Source organism: Nematolebias whitei, chromosome 9 (genome assembly GCF_014905685.2).
Source record: "Nematolebias whitei isolate Nwh7 chromosome 9, NemWhi1, whole genome shotgun sequence".
Taxonomy (NCBI): domain Eukaryota; kingdom Metazoa; phylum Chordata; class Actinopteri; order Cyprinodontiformes; family Rivulidae; genus Nematolebias; species Nematolebias whitei.
Genome location: NC_056506.1, coordinates 20,125,304 through 20,143,560, shown reverse-complemented (window position 1 = coordinate 20,143,560; position 18,257 = coordinate 20,125,304). Strand labels below are relative to the sequence as shown.

General features: G+C 43.4%; 2 protein-coding genes across 6 annotated transcripts in view; one reads left to right on the top strand and one right to left on the bottom strand.

The window, feature by feature from the left end:
* The window catches only part of acin1a (apoptotic chromatin condensation inducer 1a), a 34,178-nt gene extending 26,339 nt beyond the window's left edge, over window positions 1–7,839 (bottom strand). For 3 of the 5 annotated variants that reach the window (XM_037682107.1, XM_037682108.1, XM_037682110.1), the window contains exons 1-5: window positions 7,684–7,839; window positions 6,458–6,523; window positions 6,174–6,285; window positions 2,075–2,130; window positions 10–1,919 (exon numbers count right to left, since the gene is read on the bottom strand). In XM_037682107.1, coding sequence (XP_037538035.1) covers window positions 10–1,919; window positions 2,075–2,130; window positions 6,174–6,285; window positions 6,458–6,523; window positions 7,684–7,821 — 2,282 coding nt within the window. In that variant the 5' untranslated portion in view covers window positions 7,822–7,839. The remainder of the gene's footprint in view (window positions 1–9; window positions 1,920–2,074; window positions 2,131–6,173; window positions 6,286–6,457; window positions 6,524–7,683) is intronic. The other 2 variants (XM_037682109.1, XM_037682111.1) reach the window with 2 other exon arrangements.
* A 1,399-nt stretch (window positions 7,840–9,238) lies between these two features.
* c9h14orf119 (chromosome 9 C14orf119 homolog) lies at window positions 9,239–10,350 on the top strand. The gene is made up of 2 exons (XM_037682112.1): window positions 9,239–9,914; window positions 9,993–10,350. Exons 1-2 carry the CDS (start codon window positions 9,498–9,500, stop codon window positions 10,164–10,166), a joined length of 591 nt encoding a protein of 196 aa, XP_037538040.1. The 5' UTR covers window positions 9,239–9,497; the 3' UTR covers window positions 10,167–10,350.
* Window positions 10,351–18,257: the final 7,907 nt, after the last annotated feature.

The following is an 18,257-nucleotide window of genomic DNA, read 5'->3' as shown; positions in this document are numbered from 1 at the left end:
TTTTCCAGCCTCTCTTGTTCTAGAGCCTTTTCTCTTTCAATTCGTTCTTTTTCCAGCCTCTCCTGTTCTAGAGCCTTTTCTCTGTCGATTCGTTCTTTTTTCAGCCTCTCTTGTTCCAAAACCTTTTCTCTCTCAAGTCGTTCTTTTTCCAGCCTCTCTTGTTCCAAAACCTTTTCTCTCTCAAGTCGTTCTTTTTCCTGCCTCTCTTGTTCCAAAACCTTTTCTCTCTCAAGTCGTTCTTTTTCCAGCCTCTCCTGTTCTAGAGCCTTTTCTCTCTCAAGTCGTTCTTTTTCCAGCCTTTCCTGTTCTAGAGCTTTTTCTTTTTCAAGCCGTTCTTTTTTCAATCTCTCTTGTTCTAGAACCTTTTCTCTCTCGATTCGTTCTTTTTCCAGCCTCTCCTGTTCAAGAGCCTTTTCTCTTTCGATTCGTTCTTTTTCCAGCCTCTCCTGTTCTAGAGCCTTTTCTCTCGCAAGTCGTTCTTTTTCCAGCCTCTCTTGTTCCAGAACCTTTTCTCTCTCAATTCGCTCTTTTTCCAGCCTCTCCTGTTCTAAAACCTTTTCTCTCTCGATTCGTTCCTTCTCCCTTCTCTCAGCCTCCAGAGCTTGCTCTCTCTCCAACCTCTCTTGCTCAAGTGCCTTTTCTTTCTCTAGCCGTTCTAGCTCCAAAGCTTTGGCTCTTTCTAGTTCCATTGCCCTCTCCATTTCTTCTCTTTCCCTCTTTGCCTTCTCTTCTCTTTCTCTCTGCAGCCGTTCTTCCTCCAGGGCTCTCTGTCTCTCCAGCTCCATGGCCTTCTTACGCTCTTCCTGCTCTTTAGCCAAAGCCCTTTCCCTCTCCTGTCTTTCTCTTTCTAGAGCAAGTTCTTGCTCTCGTTGTAAAGCCTTTTCTTTTTCCAAGACCTGCTGGAGCTCAAACCTCTCCCTCTCCAGAGCTCTCTCACGTTCTTCTTGCTCTAGTGCGAGAGATCGTTCTCGCTCTTCCTCTGCTGCTCGTTCTTGTTCAACTTGTCTCAGCTTCTCTTGCCTTTCCAGCTCAAGTGCTCGTTCTCTTTCCATCTCAGCTTCTCTCTCTCTGTCTCTTTCCTCTGCTGCCGTGGCCTTAAGCACACTCACAGGAAGTTGGAGAGGTGCGACACCCTGGTGGGCGCTAGAAATCTTGGGAAATGATACATGGCTTGCAGTGTTGACTGTGACAGCAGAAACCAGACCATCATGAGCGCCCCTTCCAGGAAACAACATGGCTGAAGGTGAGCTGCTATCCTGCCTATGACCTTCGCCATCAGTGCCATGCCAACCTGCTCCAGAGAAAGCCCCCTCAGACTCCATTTTGCGAGCCAGAAGGGTCAGCGGACCAGGCTTACGCTCGGCATGTCCACTCCTTTGAGGCTCTGGACTGCTACTGCGACTGCCGCTGCTGGAGGAACCAGAGCTGGAGGAGCTGGGCGAGTGTCTGGCTGCGGCAGCAGGGGGACTAGGTGGGCTCTGTTTAGGGGTATCAGGTAATGGGAACGATAACTCTGGAGGTGGGGATGGAGGTGGTGTTGGCTGACGGAGCTGAGGAGACAAAAGAGAAGGGATGTGTTGTTGCTGGGGTTGACGTGGTGCACCAGACCTCTCCCTTGCTGCGGGAACTCTGGGTGGCTCTCTGAGGTTCCTCCGCGGAGCGTTGTTTCCCCAGTCATCATCATCATCACCTCCCTCACTGTCTTCATCATCACTGTCACCTGCAACTTCGCTGGAAGCAGAACCTCGCTCTGACCGCTGCTCACCGCCGGGGATCCGCATGGCCACAGAGGCTGAAGCAGGTGGACTGGACACATCAGCCTCCTGATTCCCATTGTCTTGTCCAGCATTCACAGAACCAAACAATTCCTCTCCTACAGAAGGGCCAGGTAGCTTGTGCTGCACAGGCGGTGCGACGTCCTGATCATTAAAAAAATGAAAATTAGCCACAAGTGGCTTTTCCAACCCAACAAAGATGTTTACGATTTTTTGGTGCCTCTGGAAATCTCCAGGTTAAAAAAAATGAAATGATGACAACATATTAGGTAGGGAGAGGAAAGAAAGAGCCATCTAACCTGAGCAGCGGGAGGACAAGATGTACTGTTGTTAACATCTCTGTGGTCCTGTTGATCTGGTCACAAAAGACAAAAAATAAATCAAAACCCTTTGCACCAGTAGTGTACACTGGAACTTCAAAACTGATACTAGATAAGACCAATTTAAATCTGACAATACTGGTCACTTAAAAAAAAAAACAATGGCCATGTCTGTACATAATTTATTACACTGTAGGAAACAAAGATGCTTGTTACAACCAGCTGGCTGTAGCTCCATAGTTTAGTTTTTATTTGTTTATAATAAATGTTGTTTATCTAATTTTTAACTGTTCTCAGTATTTTATCAAAATAAAATTCACTGACTTTTCTCTGAGTGAATCCTGAAATTCCAGAAGTTATTTCAGAATGTATTTTTAGTTTATTACAGTATGAGCATACAGCAATTATTCATAACTAATTATATTGTATACCATTGACACTAAAGATCCACCATAGCCAGTCAGTAAGTATGTACACAGTAGAAGCGGACCATGGACTCACTGACACTAGAATGTCAGTACTAATACAATTGAAACCAGAAGTTTACATACACTATTTAAAAAGACATGCATTTTTTCCACACCGACGTGAAATCAGAATAAACTTTTCCCATTTTAGGTCAATTAGGATCACCATATTTATTTTTCTATTTGTAAAATGCCAGAATAATGAGTGAAAATTTTTAAGGCAATTTTTATTACTTTCTTCAAAGTCAAAAGTTCAAATACACTAAAATCACTATGCCTTTAAACAATTTAGGACGCTTGATGTCATGTCTTTGGAAGCGTCTGATTGGTTTATTAATAACATCCGAGTTCATTAGAGACACCTGTGGATGAAATTTAAGAAACACCTGAAGCACACTGCTTCCTTGTGCAACATCTTGGGAAAGTTGAAATAAACCAGCCAACAAATCAGGAAGAGTTGTGGACTTGCACAAGTCTGGTTCATCCTTGGGTGCAATTTCCAGATGCCTGAAGGTGCCTCGTTCATCTGTACAAACAATTATAATCAAGTACAAACAAGATGTCCAGCCATCATACCACTCAGGAAGCAGACGGCTTCTGTGTCCCAGAGATGAACATGCTTTGGTCTGAAATGTGCAGATCAACCCAAGAACAAAAGCAAAAGACCAGGTGAAGATGCTGGTTGAAGCTGGTAAGAGTGCGTCATTATCCACAGTGAAACTGTATCGACATGGGCTGAAAGGCCACTCTGCCAGGAAGAAGCCATTACTTCAAAATAAACATAAAAAAGCCAGATTATTGATTGCAAATGCACACAGGAACAAAGACCTTCATTTCTGGAGACATGTCCTGTGGTCTGACGAAATTAAAATTGAACTGTTTGGCCATAATGACCATTGTTACGTTTGGAGGAAATAGCCCGAGAACACCATCCCAACTGTGAAACACGGGGGTGGCAGCATTATGTTGTGGGGTTGTTTTGCTGCAGGAGGGACTGGTGCACTTCATAAAATAGATGGCATCATGAGGAAAGAGCACTATGTGGAAACACTGAAGCAACATCTCAAGACATCAGCCAGGAAGTTGAAGCTTGGTCACAGATGGGTCTTCAAATGGACAATGACCCGAAGCATACTGCCAAACTGGGTACAAAGTGGCTCAAGGATAAAGTCAGTGTTTTGGAGTGGCCATCACAAAGTCCTGATCTCAGTCCTATCAAAAATTTATGGGCAAAGCTGAAAAGGCATGTGCGACCAATAGGGCTGAGTACCAAACCGAGGTTATTTTATGGCACTGACCGAACTGCACCGGTCGGTGTATGTATTGAAACGTCACTCTTTTTTCGGTGTCAAGTTTCGGTATTGGCTGAAAGGTGTCACGTGGTTTCAGCACGCAGGCAGGTAAAACACCAGACATATGACAAACAGACTACGTGTTTACACCCAGAGCTGTATAGAGCTGCCACACTTATTCTATGGACAATGTAGTCTATGGTGCTGGTGACGCCCACAGACTGGGTTCACGTGTGCAGCAGAAAGTTGCTCCGTGTTTCTCTGCAAGAAGAGAGACTGACAGCAGCCTCCTCCTCTCAGCGTTAGTCAGTCTGTGTGTGTGAAACGGACTGAATCAACATTCCACAGCCGGACTCGTCTTCATCAAAGAACTCCGAGGACGGAGCTGTGTCTGTTTCAGCTGGTGAGTTTTTGTTTGTTAACCTGACTGACCTGACTGAAAAATGTTGGATTTTATACCTGGATTATTGAGCATGGACTTTGTTAAATTTGTTAACACGTACATCGCGGCAAAATAACGCTAACTTTAACATATTAGTGTGTAAATTTATTTTATCTACGTGGCTAGCCAAACTCAGAAGCTAACTAAAGATTGACAGTAACATAAATCTTAGCTTGTAAAACTGCTCATCCATCCAGTCAGCTGCTTAAACAGTTCACCTAATGTTCACTGTTCATGTTAATGTTCTCCTCACAGGAGGTTCTGACCCTGATGTGAGGACAGACAGAAAAGTGAGGTGGGGGCCACAGGACAATCAAACTTTGTTGTTAAACGTTTGCTGTCTTTTCTACAGTGGAGCTGCATGGAGGAGGTAAGCTGTAAAAGATTTTGTTGACAAGTTAAACTTTTCTCTCTCAGCCTAGATAATGTTTTTGAGCAATAATAACACAACTATGTTATTGTTGATGTTTTGTTCTCATGTCAATAAGGGAGATGATCAGAGCACTAAACCCCAGAGAACCACAGAGAAGATTCAGGAAGAGACACAGAGGTACAGATGTCTGCCATCAACCGTACCTCAGTGAATCCAGTGACCTGCTGGTGGGATGTGAGGGACAATATGTCAGTGCTATCAAACTGACAACCAGGTATCTGTGTGTGCAACAATCATCATCTACACCCTCAGAGTGAACATTTTCTACTGCTGGAGACACCATCAGCCAGGAGCGAGCTTGTTTGTGTTCACAGAAAGCAGACATGTTGATGTTTCTGAAGAAAAACTGTTCAGTGAAAAGGTCTTCAGTGTGTAGCAGTGAACATTAGACCCTGACGTGTCACTGGTTTGAAACTGTTCTTTTGAACTGGAAATTACTTGTTTATTTTAATGTAAGAAAACTGCTTGGAATAGAAATACCAAAGTTAAAAAATAAAACTCACAATTTGTACTGTAATGTGGAACGTAATTTTATTCTTGTTAGAATTAATAGTAATTACAAAATTGGTACAGAAAAAAGAACCGTCCAGGAACGGACACCGGTACCGATTTTTTTTAGAAAGGTCCCCAGCCCTAGCGACCAAGGCAGCCTACAAACATGGCCCAGTTACACCAGTTCTGTCAGGAACACCAGTTCTGTCAGGAGGAATGGGCCAAAGTTCCTGCCAACTATTGGGAGAAGCTCATGGAAGAAAATCCAAAATGTCTGACCCAAGTCATACAGTAGAAGAACAATGGCACCAAATACTAATAAAAAGTGTATTTAAACAACAAAAAAGGTTAAATCATTTCATCTGGACCAGTTTCTTTAAGGGAGAAACATTTTGTCTTCCATCCAAAGACTTCATCAGTCTGCGGTGTATTTAAACTTTTGACTTTGAAGAAAGTAATAAAAAATTACCTTAAAAAAACTCTCATTCTTATTATTCTGGCATTTCGCAAATAGAAAAAAATTTGGTAATCCTAGTTGACCTAAACCGGGAAAAGTTTATTCTGATTTCACGTCAGACAGTGTTAAAAAAATGCATATGTTTCTTGTTAAATGGTGTATGTAAACTTCTGGTTTCAACGGTACATGTGCACAATAAAATCACAGAAAGATAATCTTTTAATCAGTAGATCAACGTTCAAATTCTCAGTTTTCCCCTGATTTTTTAAAGTTTTTCTCATATTTTCTGTGTTTTCCCTGCCTGGGCAATGTGAAAGTCATTTTCCTGGATTTCCAGAGTTGCTGGGAACCCTGAGTTTCCTAAGGTTACTAAAATCTATTCTTAAGCAATTATTAAATTTAAATGAAAAATCAATATTGGGCAAAAACAAATAAATAGTTTGTGCTGCCGATTGTTAATGTGGGCCTGAAATTGAGAGCGGACGCCACTGTTACCGTTTGTTTCGTGCGCTTCCCGAGCCTCTCTCTCCAGACGCTGCCTCAGGAGCTCCTGTTGCTGAGCCAGATACTGTTTGATAAAACTGTTCTGGCTCATCTCCTCACCAATCTAAATAAAAAGGAAGCATCACAAAACACGTTCGGTGAAATCCTTCAAGGCAGCTAAAAACAGGCAGTTTAAAACATAAAGAAATTGTAATAATACGCGTCCTGCTACTGAAGAAACGCTCAGCCTTTGAAATTTAAGTAAAAAAGTATTAAAGTATTTTTGAGACTTTTACCTGAGAGTTTGGCTGCAGTCCAATATGAGGGGTGGAGGTCCTCTGCAAGTTCTCCAGCATGAGAGCCTGTTATTGACACAAGAGGTTTTATTTGTGCAATATGAACGTGTGTGGGGGTGGAGGTATTCTTACAAAGGTAAAATCTGGTTAAAGTGCTAGATTGTTTAACAAACTGGGCTGAGTTTGAGTTTTAGCCTGTTTTAACCACAGATGTAAAATAATACAAACATTCAGAAAAGTTACAGAGCAGCCCAGGAGAGCAGAACAATACGCAACAAACAAGCTCCCTGGTCATGCAAGCAAATTAGATTAAAGTGAGACATATCCATCCTGCCCTAACAAGCAGGCAGTTTTCATTCTGCAATAAAAAACACAGGCTGGGACTGAAGGGCTAACCTGCTGTAACAAATAAACATGTTTCATTCGGTTATCATTTCTATCCCATCACTAAATGTCTGCAATCCTCAGTAAAGGTCATTTGCATCATATGAACATTACATTACAGTTCTAATGTCAAACCCAGGAGGTCGAAGTGTGCACAATGCGCCATCACAACTCAAACCCGTCATCCGTCATGCAGGAACAAGTGACATTTACGCCCTAAAGAAAACAGAAACTCATCGAAGACACCATAACATCAGCATAAACATATACCTACAAAATAGGCTAATGCAAGCAGCATTTGGCTTTGCTTCATTTAACTACTGCATTTGCAGCGGGCACATCCATGCAACACAGGACCACTGTTTACCGGGAAAACGGGAAATCACAGCTCCCGTGGCGGAATGTGTCAAAAACGTACACAAATTGTCTCTAACGTGACTCATCGCGGCACCTTGCAGACCCAGATGTGACCCAGACACGAACCGTGCTCGTTTCGTTGGTGACAACACACTGAAAACACCGACAGCCGCCGAGGCCAGCTCCACTCACGGCGTTAGCAGGGAAGCTAACAGGCTAACACAACACGAAAACCAGCAGCGCCGAGGAGCTGGCTGGACTTCAGGGCTAGCTGTGAGCTGGACAGCTCTGGACACGACAAACAGTGCCCAGCTGCGACACAGAACAGAGGCTAATTTTACAGCGGGATGTCAACACCGACAGGACTACTACTACGCTTGGGAGTAACGATACTCAGTTGTCGGCCCTCTCCAGAGAGAGCATCAGTCCGTCTCACCGTCCTAGCTCTCGTCAACAGTGGTGCCACATTTCACCGCAAAGCTTACCCCTTTGAGCCTTTTGACGAGAGCATTCTTCTGCCCGCTTTTCGACAGTCCTCGCTCCTCAAGAGCTGCCTTTAAGTCCGCTACACGGAGGGACTGGAGCGGTCTCCCGTCCAGCGTAACGTCTTCGAGGTCCGCCATTTTCCGTTCCTCTAGTCAGTTCCCAGCTAGAGCGACTGGAGTACGGCAATCCGTTGTACAGTATATTTACAGCTCCCTCCAAAAAAGAAAATATTTTTCCCCATTAAAAAAAATAAATAAAAAATCAGTAAAAGGTTTATACTTTAAGGTTCGTGTAACTGAATTTGAATTAGGACAAATCTGTTTAAATGCTTAAAAATCTTTAAATGATTTCAGTGACTGGTTTTGTGGCTGCACAGATGTTGGAGTCAGCCTCCCCACCATCACAGACATCTACACCTCCAGATGCAGGAAGAGGGCTACCTGCATCATGAAGGACCCCACTCACCCAGCACACACACTTTTTGCCCCACTCCCCTCAGGAAGGAGGTTAAGGAGCATTATCCATGCTGCTGATTTTATGTTGCTGATTTATTTCATGCTGTGTTCATTCGTACCAATCTACCCACAAAGACCTGTGTTCGTGCTTCTGTTGTTGGCCATATTGTTTTGCACTATTAGTGTTTAGCATATTTCTTAGTTTAGTGTATATCTTAGATCCTTATTTACTGTTTCTTTTTACAATTTATATTTTTGCTATTGTTGGATGTAACGGGGGCCCTGTGTACACAAATTTGTTCCACCTCATGTACCACATGTAATGCAAATGATGATAAAACCTACTTGAACGTGAACATTTTAACTCTAGTTTATTGTTAATATTGTTTATTGTTGTCTGTACTTTATATGTCCTGTCTGGAACAGGTCCCTAATGTAAATGAGTCCTCTTGGCTCAGTGAGACTGCCTGTATAAATAAAGGTTGAATGAACGAACATTTACTGGTCTGTGAGTGAATTTTCAAAAGAAAATTTTATTTAATTATACCACTAGTCATAATTTTTATCTCACGTTTTATATAAAAAAGTTGTTTATAATTTTTTTTATAGATATCAACAATGTATTTTATTATAAATGCATAGTTTCTAATCAGTATTTCAATTACTGATGTCTAGCTGGCTTTTCAACTAGTCTTAATATGGAAATTAAAGAGTTCTAATGTTATTGAGCAGTTTTTTTAATATTTAAAATATAGATTTTTATATATAGTGGGGTTGTTTTATTCTGGAGGCTGAAATAGGTCTCTCTTGTAAACGAGTCCTCGAGATTCAACCAGACTAACCTGTATAAATAAAGGTTGAACGAATTTGCTTTGAAAAAAAAGTTTATGCATATATGACATATCGGCTTGCTTTAATTTCAGAACCTTCCTTCAGCCAACGTCACTATCGACGAGTTCAAATTATGAAAACAATTAAAGTCTTAAATTAGCACATTGAATATATTTAACACTTACAACTATATTTATATTCCAGTTGCACTTAAAATATAAATTAAATGTTCACTTTTCGGTCAATAACAATACTTGCCTACAGATGACGCACTTCCTGTGTGATGTTCGTTAGCTAGCCTAGCATGGCTGCTGCTTCGCTCTAAATATGAGCTCAGCATTGTTTCAGTTGGACGGAAACAGGTATTTGTAACCAGATACATTTGTTAAGAGTAGTTTTATGTATGGCTTGCTTTAATGTCGGAGTCCTGCGGCTGTCTGGCGTAAGCTAGCTGTTGTGAACAGCGAGAGGAGTGTCGGCAGCAGAGGAGCAGCTAACTGTAGGAGGCTGGAACTAACTTTCCAGAGATGTCGTGGTTCAGTCAGCTCAGTCAGGGCTCCTACCAGCAGCAGCCCACAGGACCTACAACCACAAACATCCTGGGTAACACCTACAGCCCCGCCAGTCAGACTGCAGGACCGGTGACCCAGAACGTCGGCGGGGCTGGCTTCTTCTCTCCAAGCCCATTGAACTTCCCATCGGTGCCTCATCGTGGTGCAGCCACCCCCCTGAGCCTGGAGAACCTGTCCTGTGCGTCTCCGAGCACAGGTCACCTCAGAGAACCAGCACCCATCTCCTATGTGACCCTGCAGGAGCAGCGGTGCGTCCTGAGCTGGTTCCAGAGCTGGACCTCTGCTCAGAAGGAGCGCTTCCTGCACGACCTGCTGGGGAAAGCCGTGCCGGGGAAAGTGTGCACCCTCCTGGATTCACTCAGCTCTCTTCAGGTACCACCAGTGCCCATGCTGTTCAGGTAATCACTGCAGGTTTGTCTGAACTCGTTTCCTCCCTGTGGGTTCTGACAGGTCAAAGACAAGCTCCCCAACATCTTTGAGTGCCAGCTCCGCCTGTGGACCCAGTGGTTCGAGTCATGGGGAGAGGAGGAGAGGAACCATCTTCTGCACATGTTGGAGGAGCAGGACCCGGAGTTCGTCGCCCACTTTTACAGGAGCGTAGCTGGCACAGCAGGAAGAGACTGAAGGACTACAGGTGGAACATTTCATCCCAACATCATTTAAGATGTTGTTTTTTTTTCCATACAGAAACTTTCGTTGCATCATTTATTAAACTGAATGTTTTGTTTTCCAAAAACTTAATCATGGCCGAAGCGCTCTTTTTTTTCATACAAGTATTTAAAACACCTGGAAGACACGTTTGGAAATAAAGTAATACAGTAAACACATTGTGATGCCAAATTTGTTTATTTTTCTGAATCAGTAATCATAAAAAAGCATAAAACAAGCTCATTTACTTTGCGGGATATGTTTTGAACTGAGATGCTCATAAATGAGACAGATGTGATCAAATCAAACGGCCTTACTTGATCCAGTCTGTTGATCCAGGTTGAACCAAAACTAATGGGGCTGGATTTTCAACATTCTCTACACAGTAATTAATGAACGGGTAGATTCTTTCTGTAAATGTCTGACCTGAAAAGGTGTACACGTGGGATCTAGTACCGGCATCATAAAATGAGATCTGTCCTTTTTTGTAGTCCAGCAGTACACCCAGAGTAAGAGGGTGAGTCTCAGCTTGAATAGTAACGGTTGTCTCATCAAGAGCTCTAAGTTCACCCTGTTTGTTCCTGATTATGGTCCAATAACCTGTCACTGGACGGAACGATAACAACCCCTTCCTTGGAGCAGATTCAGTGGCCATCCCGATGTGGTAGCAGCTCTTTTTGGAGACAGACACCTCCCAATAATGTCTGCCGCTTGAGTATCCTGTTGAACCCAGAATGGCAAGAGACACATCAAACCTGCTAGAGTTGTCCTGGACCCAAAGTTGACTGTCAGCCATGGACACCTCGGTTCTGTCTGCTGACAGAATTATCCTCGGGTGGGCAGTTTCTGGATCCAAAGTTATTTTGGCTGTAAACACAGAGAGAGAGAGAGATGATATTCATCTAATTTACCAAAAAACATGACAAAATAAAATAAAAAATCCTCAAAATTAGAGAAATTACTGTAAAGGTACCAAATAACTTTCATCCAGATAAAAAAGGAGTAGAATATAAATTATTAGTGGAGATCGAGTCTGCAGCCTGTAGTTCTTTATCACTTTAACCAAAAAGGACATAAACCAGACTAATGTTTATATTGAAGCTGATACGAGAATATCCTGATGCATGCTCAATAATCCAGGTAGAAAAATCTAAAAAAATTAAATCTGGTCCTCTGGACATTCAAAAAAACAAAACAACAAAAAAATATAGAAACGTTTCGTCTCTCATCCAAGAGACTTCCTCAGTCTGAGGAGCTGTATTCAGCTCAGTCTCTTAAATAGCACCTTCTCAGAGTGGATCAACCAGTTTTGCTGCTGACAACCAAAACCAGCTGATCACATGGTCAAGAAGGACCATCAGCCTAACAATGGATCATTAGCACACTGATGGCTGTTTACTACTCACAGAGGGCTGAGTGATACTAGCAATCACAGCATTGTAAGAGGGGGACAGTTGAACCCGGAGGCCTCCACCCCTGTTTAATGATGGACGATTTCTTTTCACAAAGATGGCCTCCTTTACTCCTCTCTCAAACCATCGTTCCTCTCTGTCCAGGATGTGAACATCTTCATCCCTGAAAGAGTGACCGCTGGCTTAGCACAGCATGTCAAGTCCAAGACTCGACAACAAAACAAGTTTAACGTACTAATAGCTCATCAACACCATCACTTCCAATAACAACACATTCAGTGTAGGACAACACGCCAGTAGTCAATTACATGCCAGGGAGACAGAAAAGTGGGTGAAGAATTTATCTGACAGAAGCTCACCCAGCCAGAGACAGAGATTCTTGCCAGGGGACTGAACTTTGCGGTTGCACCAAGTACAATTCCTCTGGTGGAGATGATCACAGCTACTGAGTCAGCCATCCGCAACAACAAAATTAAAGAGGCTGAAGCAGAACAGCTCAGAATCAAAGTTTCAGCCTGCCTCAGCAATGCCAAACCACCACCTTCCAACATCAGTAGAGAGGAGACGGATGCACTCACCACTCTTAGCAAGGACAAAAACATCATCATTCTCCCAGCAGACAAAGGAAGGTGCACAGGGATTTTGAAGCAGAAAGACTATCATGAGAAAGTTATGACACTCCTTAGTGACTTAACCACTTATGAACCTCTGAAAAGAGATCCAGGAAGTGGTTACAAGAAGAAATTGATAGATTGCCTGAAAATTTTGGAGCAGGACAAGGCTATTGACCGTTTTCTGTACCACAGACTGTACCCAGTGGAGGCCACACCTAGTCTGTATGGTTTACCTAAAATCCACAAACAAGGTGTACCTTTAAGACCAATTGTTAGTATGATTAACTCTGTCACTTACAATGTTTCCAAATATCTGGCGTCTGTACTCATCCCTTTAGTTGGCAGCTCAGAACACCACATACAGAACACCATGGACTTTGTGGACAAGGTGAGGGATGTCATCATGGAGACTGATGAAACAATGGTCTCTTTTGATGTCACATCACTCTTTACGTGCATTCCTGTTGATGATGCAGTAGAGGTGGTCAGTTTAAGATTAAAATCAGACACCACTCTGAGCAGCAGGACCACGCTTTCCACAGAACAACAGTGTCAACTCTTGAAACTGTGCCTGCAGTCAACCTACTTCACATATGGGGAGCAATATTATAGGCAGAAACATGGGTGTGCTATGGGGTCTCCAGTTTCTCCTATTGTTGCCAACCTGTACATGGAGGAGGTAGAAAAGAGAGCCTTGACGTCCTTTTCAGGGACACCACCAAGTCATTGGTTCAGGTATGTTGACGACACCTGGGTTAAAATCAAATCTCAGGAAGTCCAACATTTTACTGACCACATGAACTCTGTGGACAAATACATCAAGTTCACACGAGAAGATGTAAAAAATGGCAGGTTGGCTTTCTTGGACTGTGAGGTCTCAGTCTCTGACAAGAGGACATTTGCAAACTGAGGTGTACTGCAAACCCACCCACACAGTGCATGCGTGGTTTTTCTCCGGGTACTCCGGTTTCCTCCCACAGTCCAAAAACATGCATGTTAGGCTGATTGGTAACTCTAAATTGTCCTTAGGTGTGAGTGAGAGAGTGAATGGTTGTTTGTCTTGTTTGTCTCTATGTGGCCCTGCAATGGACTTGCGACCCGTCCAGGGTGTACCCCGCCCCTCACACAGTGATTGCTGGACATGGGCACCAGCAACCCCCATGACCCAAAATGGAATAAGCAGGTAAAGAAAATGGATGGATGGATAGTATCAGTTGTATGTGTACTGTTTAAAAATATATTTATTATTACAGTGGCAAAATATCCCAATGTATTTTAAATTTAATGATCAGTTGGTCACTTATTTGTTCACATACAGCATGAATGCTCAGAAAATTGTATATTTTTCAACAAACAATGCAAATCTATCTATCCCCACCCCAACTATCCCCACCTGAGGATAGTTCTAAAAAGCAGGAAGTCTAACATGGTCTTCTGGTCCTGTAACATGGTCTGGTCCTGTTAGAACTCAGTGCTGCATTTGATACAGTTGATCACAATATTCTTCTAAGGCTTGTGATATTGGGATTACAGGAATGGCTCTAAAATGGTAAATCATATTTATTTGATAGATTTCTGTTTGTAAATGTAAATAATGAATCTTCTTCATACACCAAAGTTAGCCATGGAGTTCCTCAAGGTTCAGTGCTTAGACCAATACTCTTTACTTATGCTTCCATTAGATAAAGTTATTAAACAGCATGGAACAAATAAAAAAAATTATGCTGATGATACATTTATATTTGTCCATGAAACCCAATGAGTCCAATCAGCTACTTAGACTACAAGCATGTCTTAAAGACATAAAAACCTGGATGACCCTACATTTTTTTTGCTTTTAAACTAAGAAAATACAGATGTTTTGGTTTTTGAACCGGAGCATCTTAGGAAATATTTTTTCAGTCTTTCGCCTTACTTAGATGGCATTAATCGGTCCTCCAGCTCTAAGGTTAAAATCTTGGTGTTATTTTTGATCAGGACGTGTCTTTTTTTCCCCCTCATTAAAAACGTTACTAGAACCGTCTTCCTCCACCTGCGTAATATCACTAAAATTAGAAACATCATGTCTAAAAATGATACAGAAAAACTGGTCCATGCATTTGTCACGTCTAGACTGGACTATTACAATGGTTTATTATCTGGGTGTCCAAATACTTCTTTAAAACATATTCATTTGATCCAGAATGCTGCTGCTAGAGTCTTAACTGGAGTTAGTAGGAAAGATCATATTTCTCCAGTTTTAGCTTCTCTCCATTGGCTCCCTGTCCAATCCAGAATAGAATTCAAAATCTTACTTCTAACCTACAAAGCTCTCAACAACCTAGCTCTATCTTATATTTGAGATGTTATTGTTCCATATTTTCCTAACGGAGCACTTTGCTCTCAGACTGAGGCTTACTTGTTGTTCCTAGAGTTTCCAAAAGCAGAATGGGAGGAAGATCTTTCAGTTATCAGACTCCTCTCTTGTGGAACCAACTTCCAGTTTCTGTCCATGAGGCTGACACAATGTCCAGTTTAAGACTGGCCTTAAGACTTTCCATCCATCCATTATCTTTTACCTGCTTCTTCCATTTTGGGTCATGGGGGTCGCTGGTGCCCATGTCCAGCAATCGCTGTGCAAGGGGCGGGGTACACCCTGGATGGGTCTCCAGTCCATCACAGGGACACATAGAGACAAACAAACATTCACTTTCTCACTCACACCTAGGGACAATTTAGAGTTATCAATCAGTCTAACGTGCATGTTTTTGGTCCGGGGGAGGAAACTGGAGTACCCGGAGAAAACCCATGCATGCACGGAGAGAACATGCAAACTCCACCCTCCTCCACCATAACCCTCAGCACTGGCTCTCCTCAGGGATGTGTGTTGAGCCCTCTCCTTTTCACTCTGCTCATGTATGATTGTGCAACTACCCATCCAGGCTGTCACATTGTAAAGTTTGCAGATGATACAGTGGTGCTGGGATGCATCACAAACAATGATGAGTCCAGCTACAGGCAAGAGGTGGAACACCTGGAGAGCTGGTGCAAAGAGAATAACCTTCACATCAATATGAAGAAGACGAAGGAGATGATTGTGGACTTCAGAAGGAACAAACACACAACACACCTACACCCCCCTGAACATAAATGGATCTGTGGTGGAAGTGGTCTCCAGCTACAAGTACTTGGGTGTACACATGAATGACAACCTCAGCTGGAGCAACAACACCGGCCTGATCAAGAAAGCTCATCAGAGACTCTACTTCCTCAGACGGCTGAGACGAGCTGGTCTAGGAAGATCAGTCCTCACCTCCTCCTACATGTGTGCAGTGGAGAGCATCCTGTGCTCCAAAATCAAGGTGTGGCATGGAGGCTTCACAGCTGCAGAAAGAAAAGTTTTGCAGAGAGTGGTGAAGGCTGCACAGAAGTCTGTTGGAGTCAGTATCCCCTCCATCACAGGCATCTACACCTCCAGATGCAGGAAGAGGGCCACCTGCATCATGAAGGACCCCACTCACCCAGCACACAAACTTTTTGCCCCGCTCCCCTCAGGAAGGAGGTTGAGGAGCATTAAGTGTAGAACCACTAGACCAGGGGTGCCCAACCTTTTTTGAACCAAGAGCTACTTTTGAAGTCGGCAATTTGCCGAGAGCTACTCGTCCAGCCTCATTATCAACAAACATAATTTTTCATCAATCCCTACTCCTCACTTCTTTAAAGTAAATAAAACAGAACGTGATGTGTCTATAGGAGACAACTTTTTATGCAAGCTGTATAAAATAAATGTGTCTCTACTGTAGTGGGACTTCTGACACTGAGAGGAGGAGGCCAGGGTCTCATAAGATGGGCAGTATGAGGTGGTTGCGAGGCGCAGGCAGGTCTCCAGATGATCATCATTCATTGTGGATCTGTTTTTGGACTTGATGATTTTCATGTGTGAAAAAGCAGACTCACACAGGTAGGTAGATCCAAAAAGTGCTGTTAAGTTCAAAGCACATCTTCGGATGTTAGGATACTTTTCTTCTGACAGCAGACTCCAGAACTCTCCATCCACGCCAGGTGATGCTCTGGATTTGATCCCAATGTCATTTTGCAGAGTCAACACCTCATTTTCAACACCAGAGCTGTCCAGCTGAAACACGGACACCAATTTGGACACAATGTCATCCACATCAACATTTCCAAAAGGATAACACATGTAGCTGGTAACAGGCGCGATGGAGGAAAAGTCAGTAAATCGTCTCTCAAATTCTGCTGAGATGCTCTGAACCTGCTTAGAATAGTGTGCACTGTCCAGTTGTGGGACCTCTTTCCCTTGGCGCTGTAGCTCTGCCTCCATGTGTGGGAAGTTTCGCAGGTCCCTGCGTTGCAGCCGACTTGTGAGCAGTTGCAGCCTGCTTTTGAAGGTGCTCACAGAACTGATCATGTGGATTATGTTTTTGTCCTTTGTCCTGAAGCTCCAAATTCAGTTAATTGAGCAGGCTGGTGAGATCTGTGAGGAAGGCTAAATCCAAAAGCCACTGGGTGTCCTCTAGTTTTGAATGTTCACCATGATCTGACAGCTTCAGAAAATCCCTGATCTCAGGCAACAGCTCACTGAATCTGTCCAGAAATGTACCTCTGCTTAGCCACCTGACGTCCATGTGCAGCAGCAGGTCTGTGTGGTCTGCTCCTGCCTCCTCCAAGTGAGCCCGGAACAACCTCCTCTGCAGACTCCTGGCCCTTATAGAGCACACAGTTTTCATGGCAACATCCATCACTTCCTTCATGTTTAAAATCTTCCCACACAGGGCCTGTTGGTGGATGATGCAGTGATAGTGCAAAATGTCTGGGAAAGCATCATTCTGCTTGCAGAGTGCAACAAATCCACTGGTGTGACCAGTCATTGCTGGAGCGCCATCAGTTGTTATAGAAATTAGTTTAATGAGGGGCAAGTTGCTTTTATTAACAAACTCCATAAACGCATTAAAAATATCTTCTCCTCTTGTGTGACCCTTCAAAGGCAAGATGGTGAGCAGCTCCTCTTTTGCACTCATGTCTGCAAAGGCCATTCTGATAAAAACACACAGCTGGGCTACATCCACCATGTCTGTCGACTCATCAAACTGAAGAGATAAACACTCGCATTGTTCCACGTCCTTTTTTAGCTGCTCCTCCACATCCACAGCCATTCCCTCACATCGCCGTGTCACTGTTTGTCTGGACAACTGCACGTCTTTAATAGCAGCTACGATCTCACTTTTATTTTTAAAATCATGAAAAAGCGCATCTGCAGCCTCAATAAACGCTTCTTTCATAACTTGTCCATCGCTGAAAGACTTCTTATGTTGAGCCAGGATGCGGCTAACACGGTAGGAAGCTATCGTAGCAGCTTTACCTTTTGTGCTGGGCCGAGTGAAGACTGATTGCTGGGCTGCAAGCTTGTTTTTTAGCTCCCGCACTTTCTGAGTCCGTAAAGAACTTTTAAGAGGGAAATCTGTCTCAAACCGTTTGTGCATCGTCTTGAAATGCCGCTCCAAGTTACACTTTTTGGGTAAGGCAACGCTCGAATTACAGATGAGGCAAATGGACTTCGAATTAGAATAAACAAAAAAATACTCCTCCTCCCACTCTGTGTGAAAATAATAAGTTTTCGTTTGCTTGTTCGCTAGTTTTCCATCCATGTTTTCTGCGCACCGACATTACTCCACTACTGAGCCTAAAGTCTCGTGAGAGCGCTGTGTCACCGCACCCAAAACTCGCGAGACTATGTCTGTGAGAATACAAGTCAAGGTTTCGCTTCGCAGGCGACTGGGAACCAGCTCGACTGGTTGGGCACACCAGCACTAGACTGAGGAACAGCTTCTACCCTGAAGCTGTTAGACTCATGAATCTCTAACCAGGACAATCACTGAGAAAAATCACATCATGTTGCCATGAAGAATAACTTCCGCATGGATTTGAGGCGATTCTGGTCCACCATCCGACATTTCGGGGGGGGGGGGGGGGGGGGGGGGGGAGCGGTACGCCATCAACACTGTTTAGAGTGGGGGTGGTGTGCTGTTGACCTGAGGGGGGGG

What these genes read in the sequence shown, in the direction of transcription:
- c9h14orf119 (XM_037682112.1), top strand. Translation starts at nt 9,498, where the DNA reads ATGTCGTGGTTCAGTCAGCTCAGTCAGGGCTCCTACCAGCAGCAGCCC. An exon ending in ATTCACTCAGCTCTCTTCAG is followed by an intron (nt 9,915 to 9,992) that starts GTACCACCAGTG and finishes GGGTTCTGACAG; the next exon opens with GTCAAAGACAAGCTCCCCAA.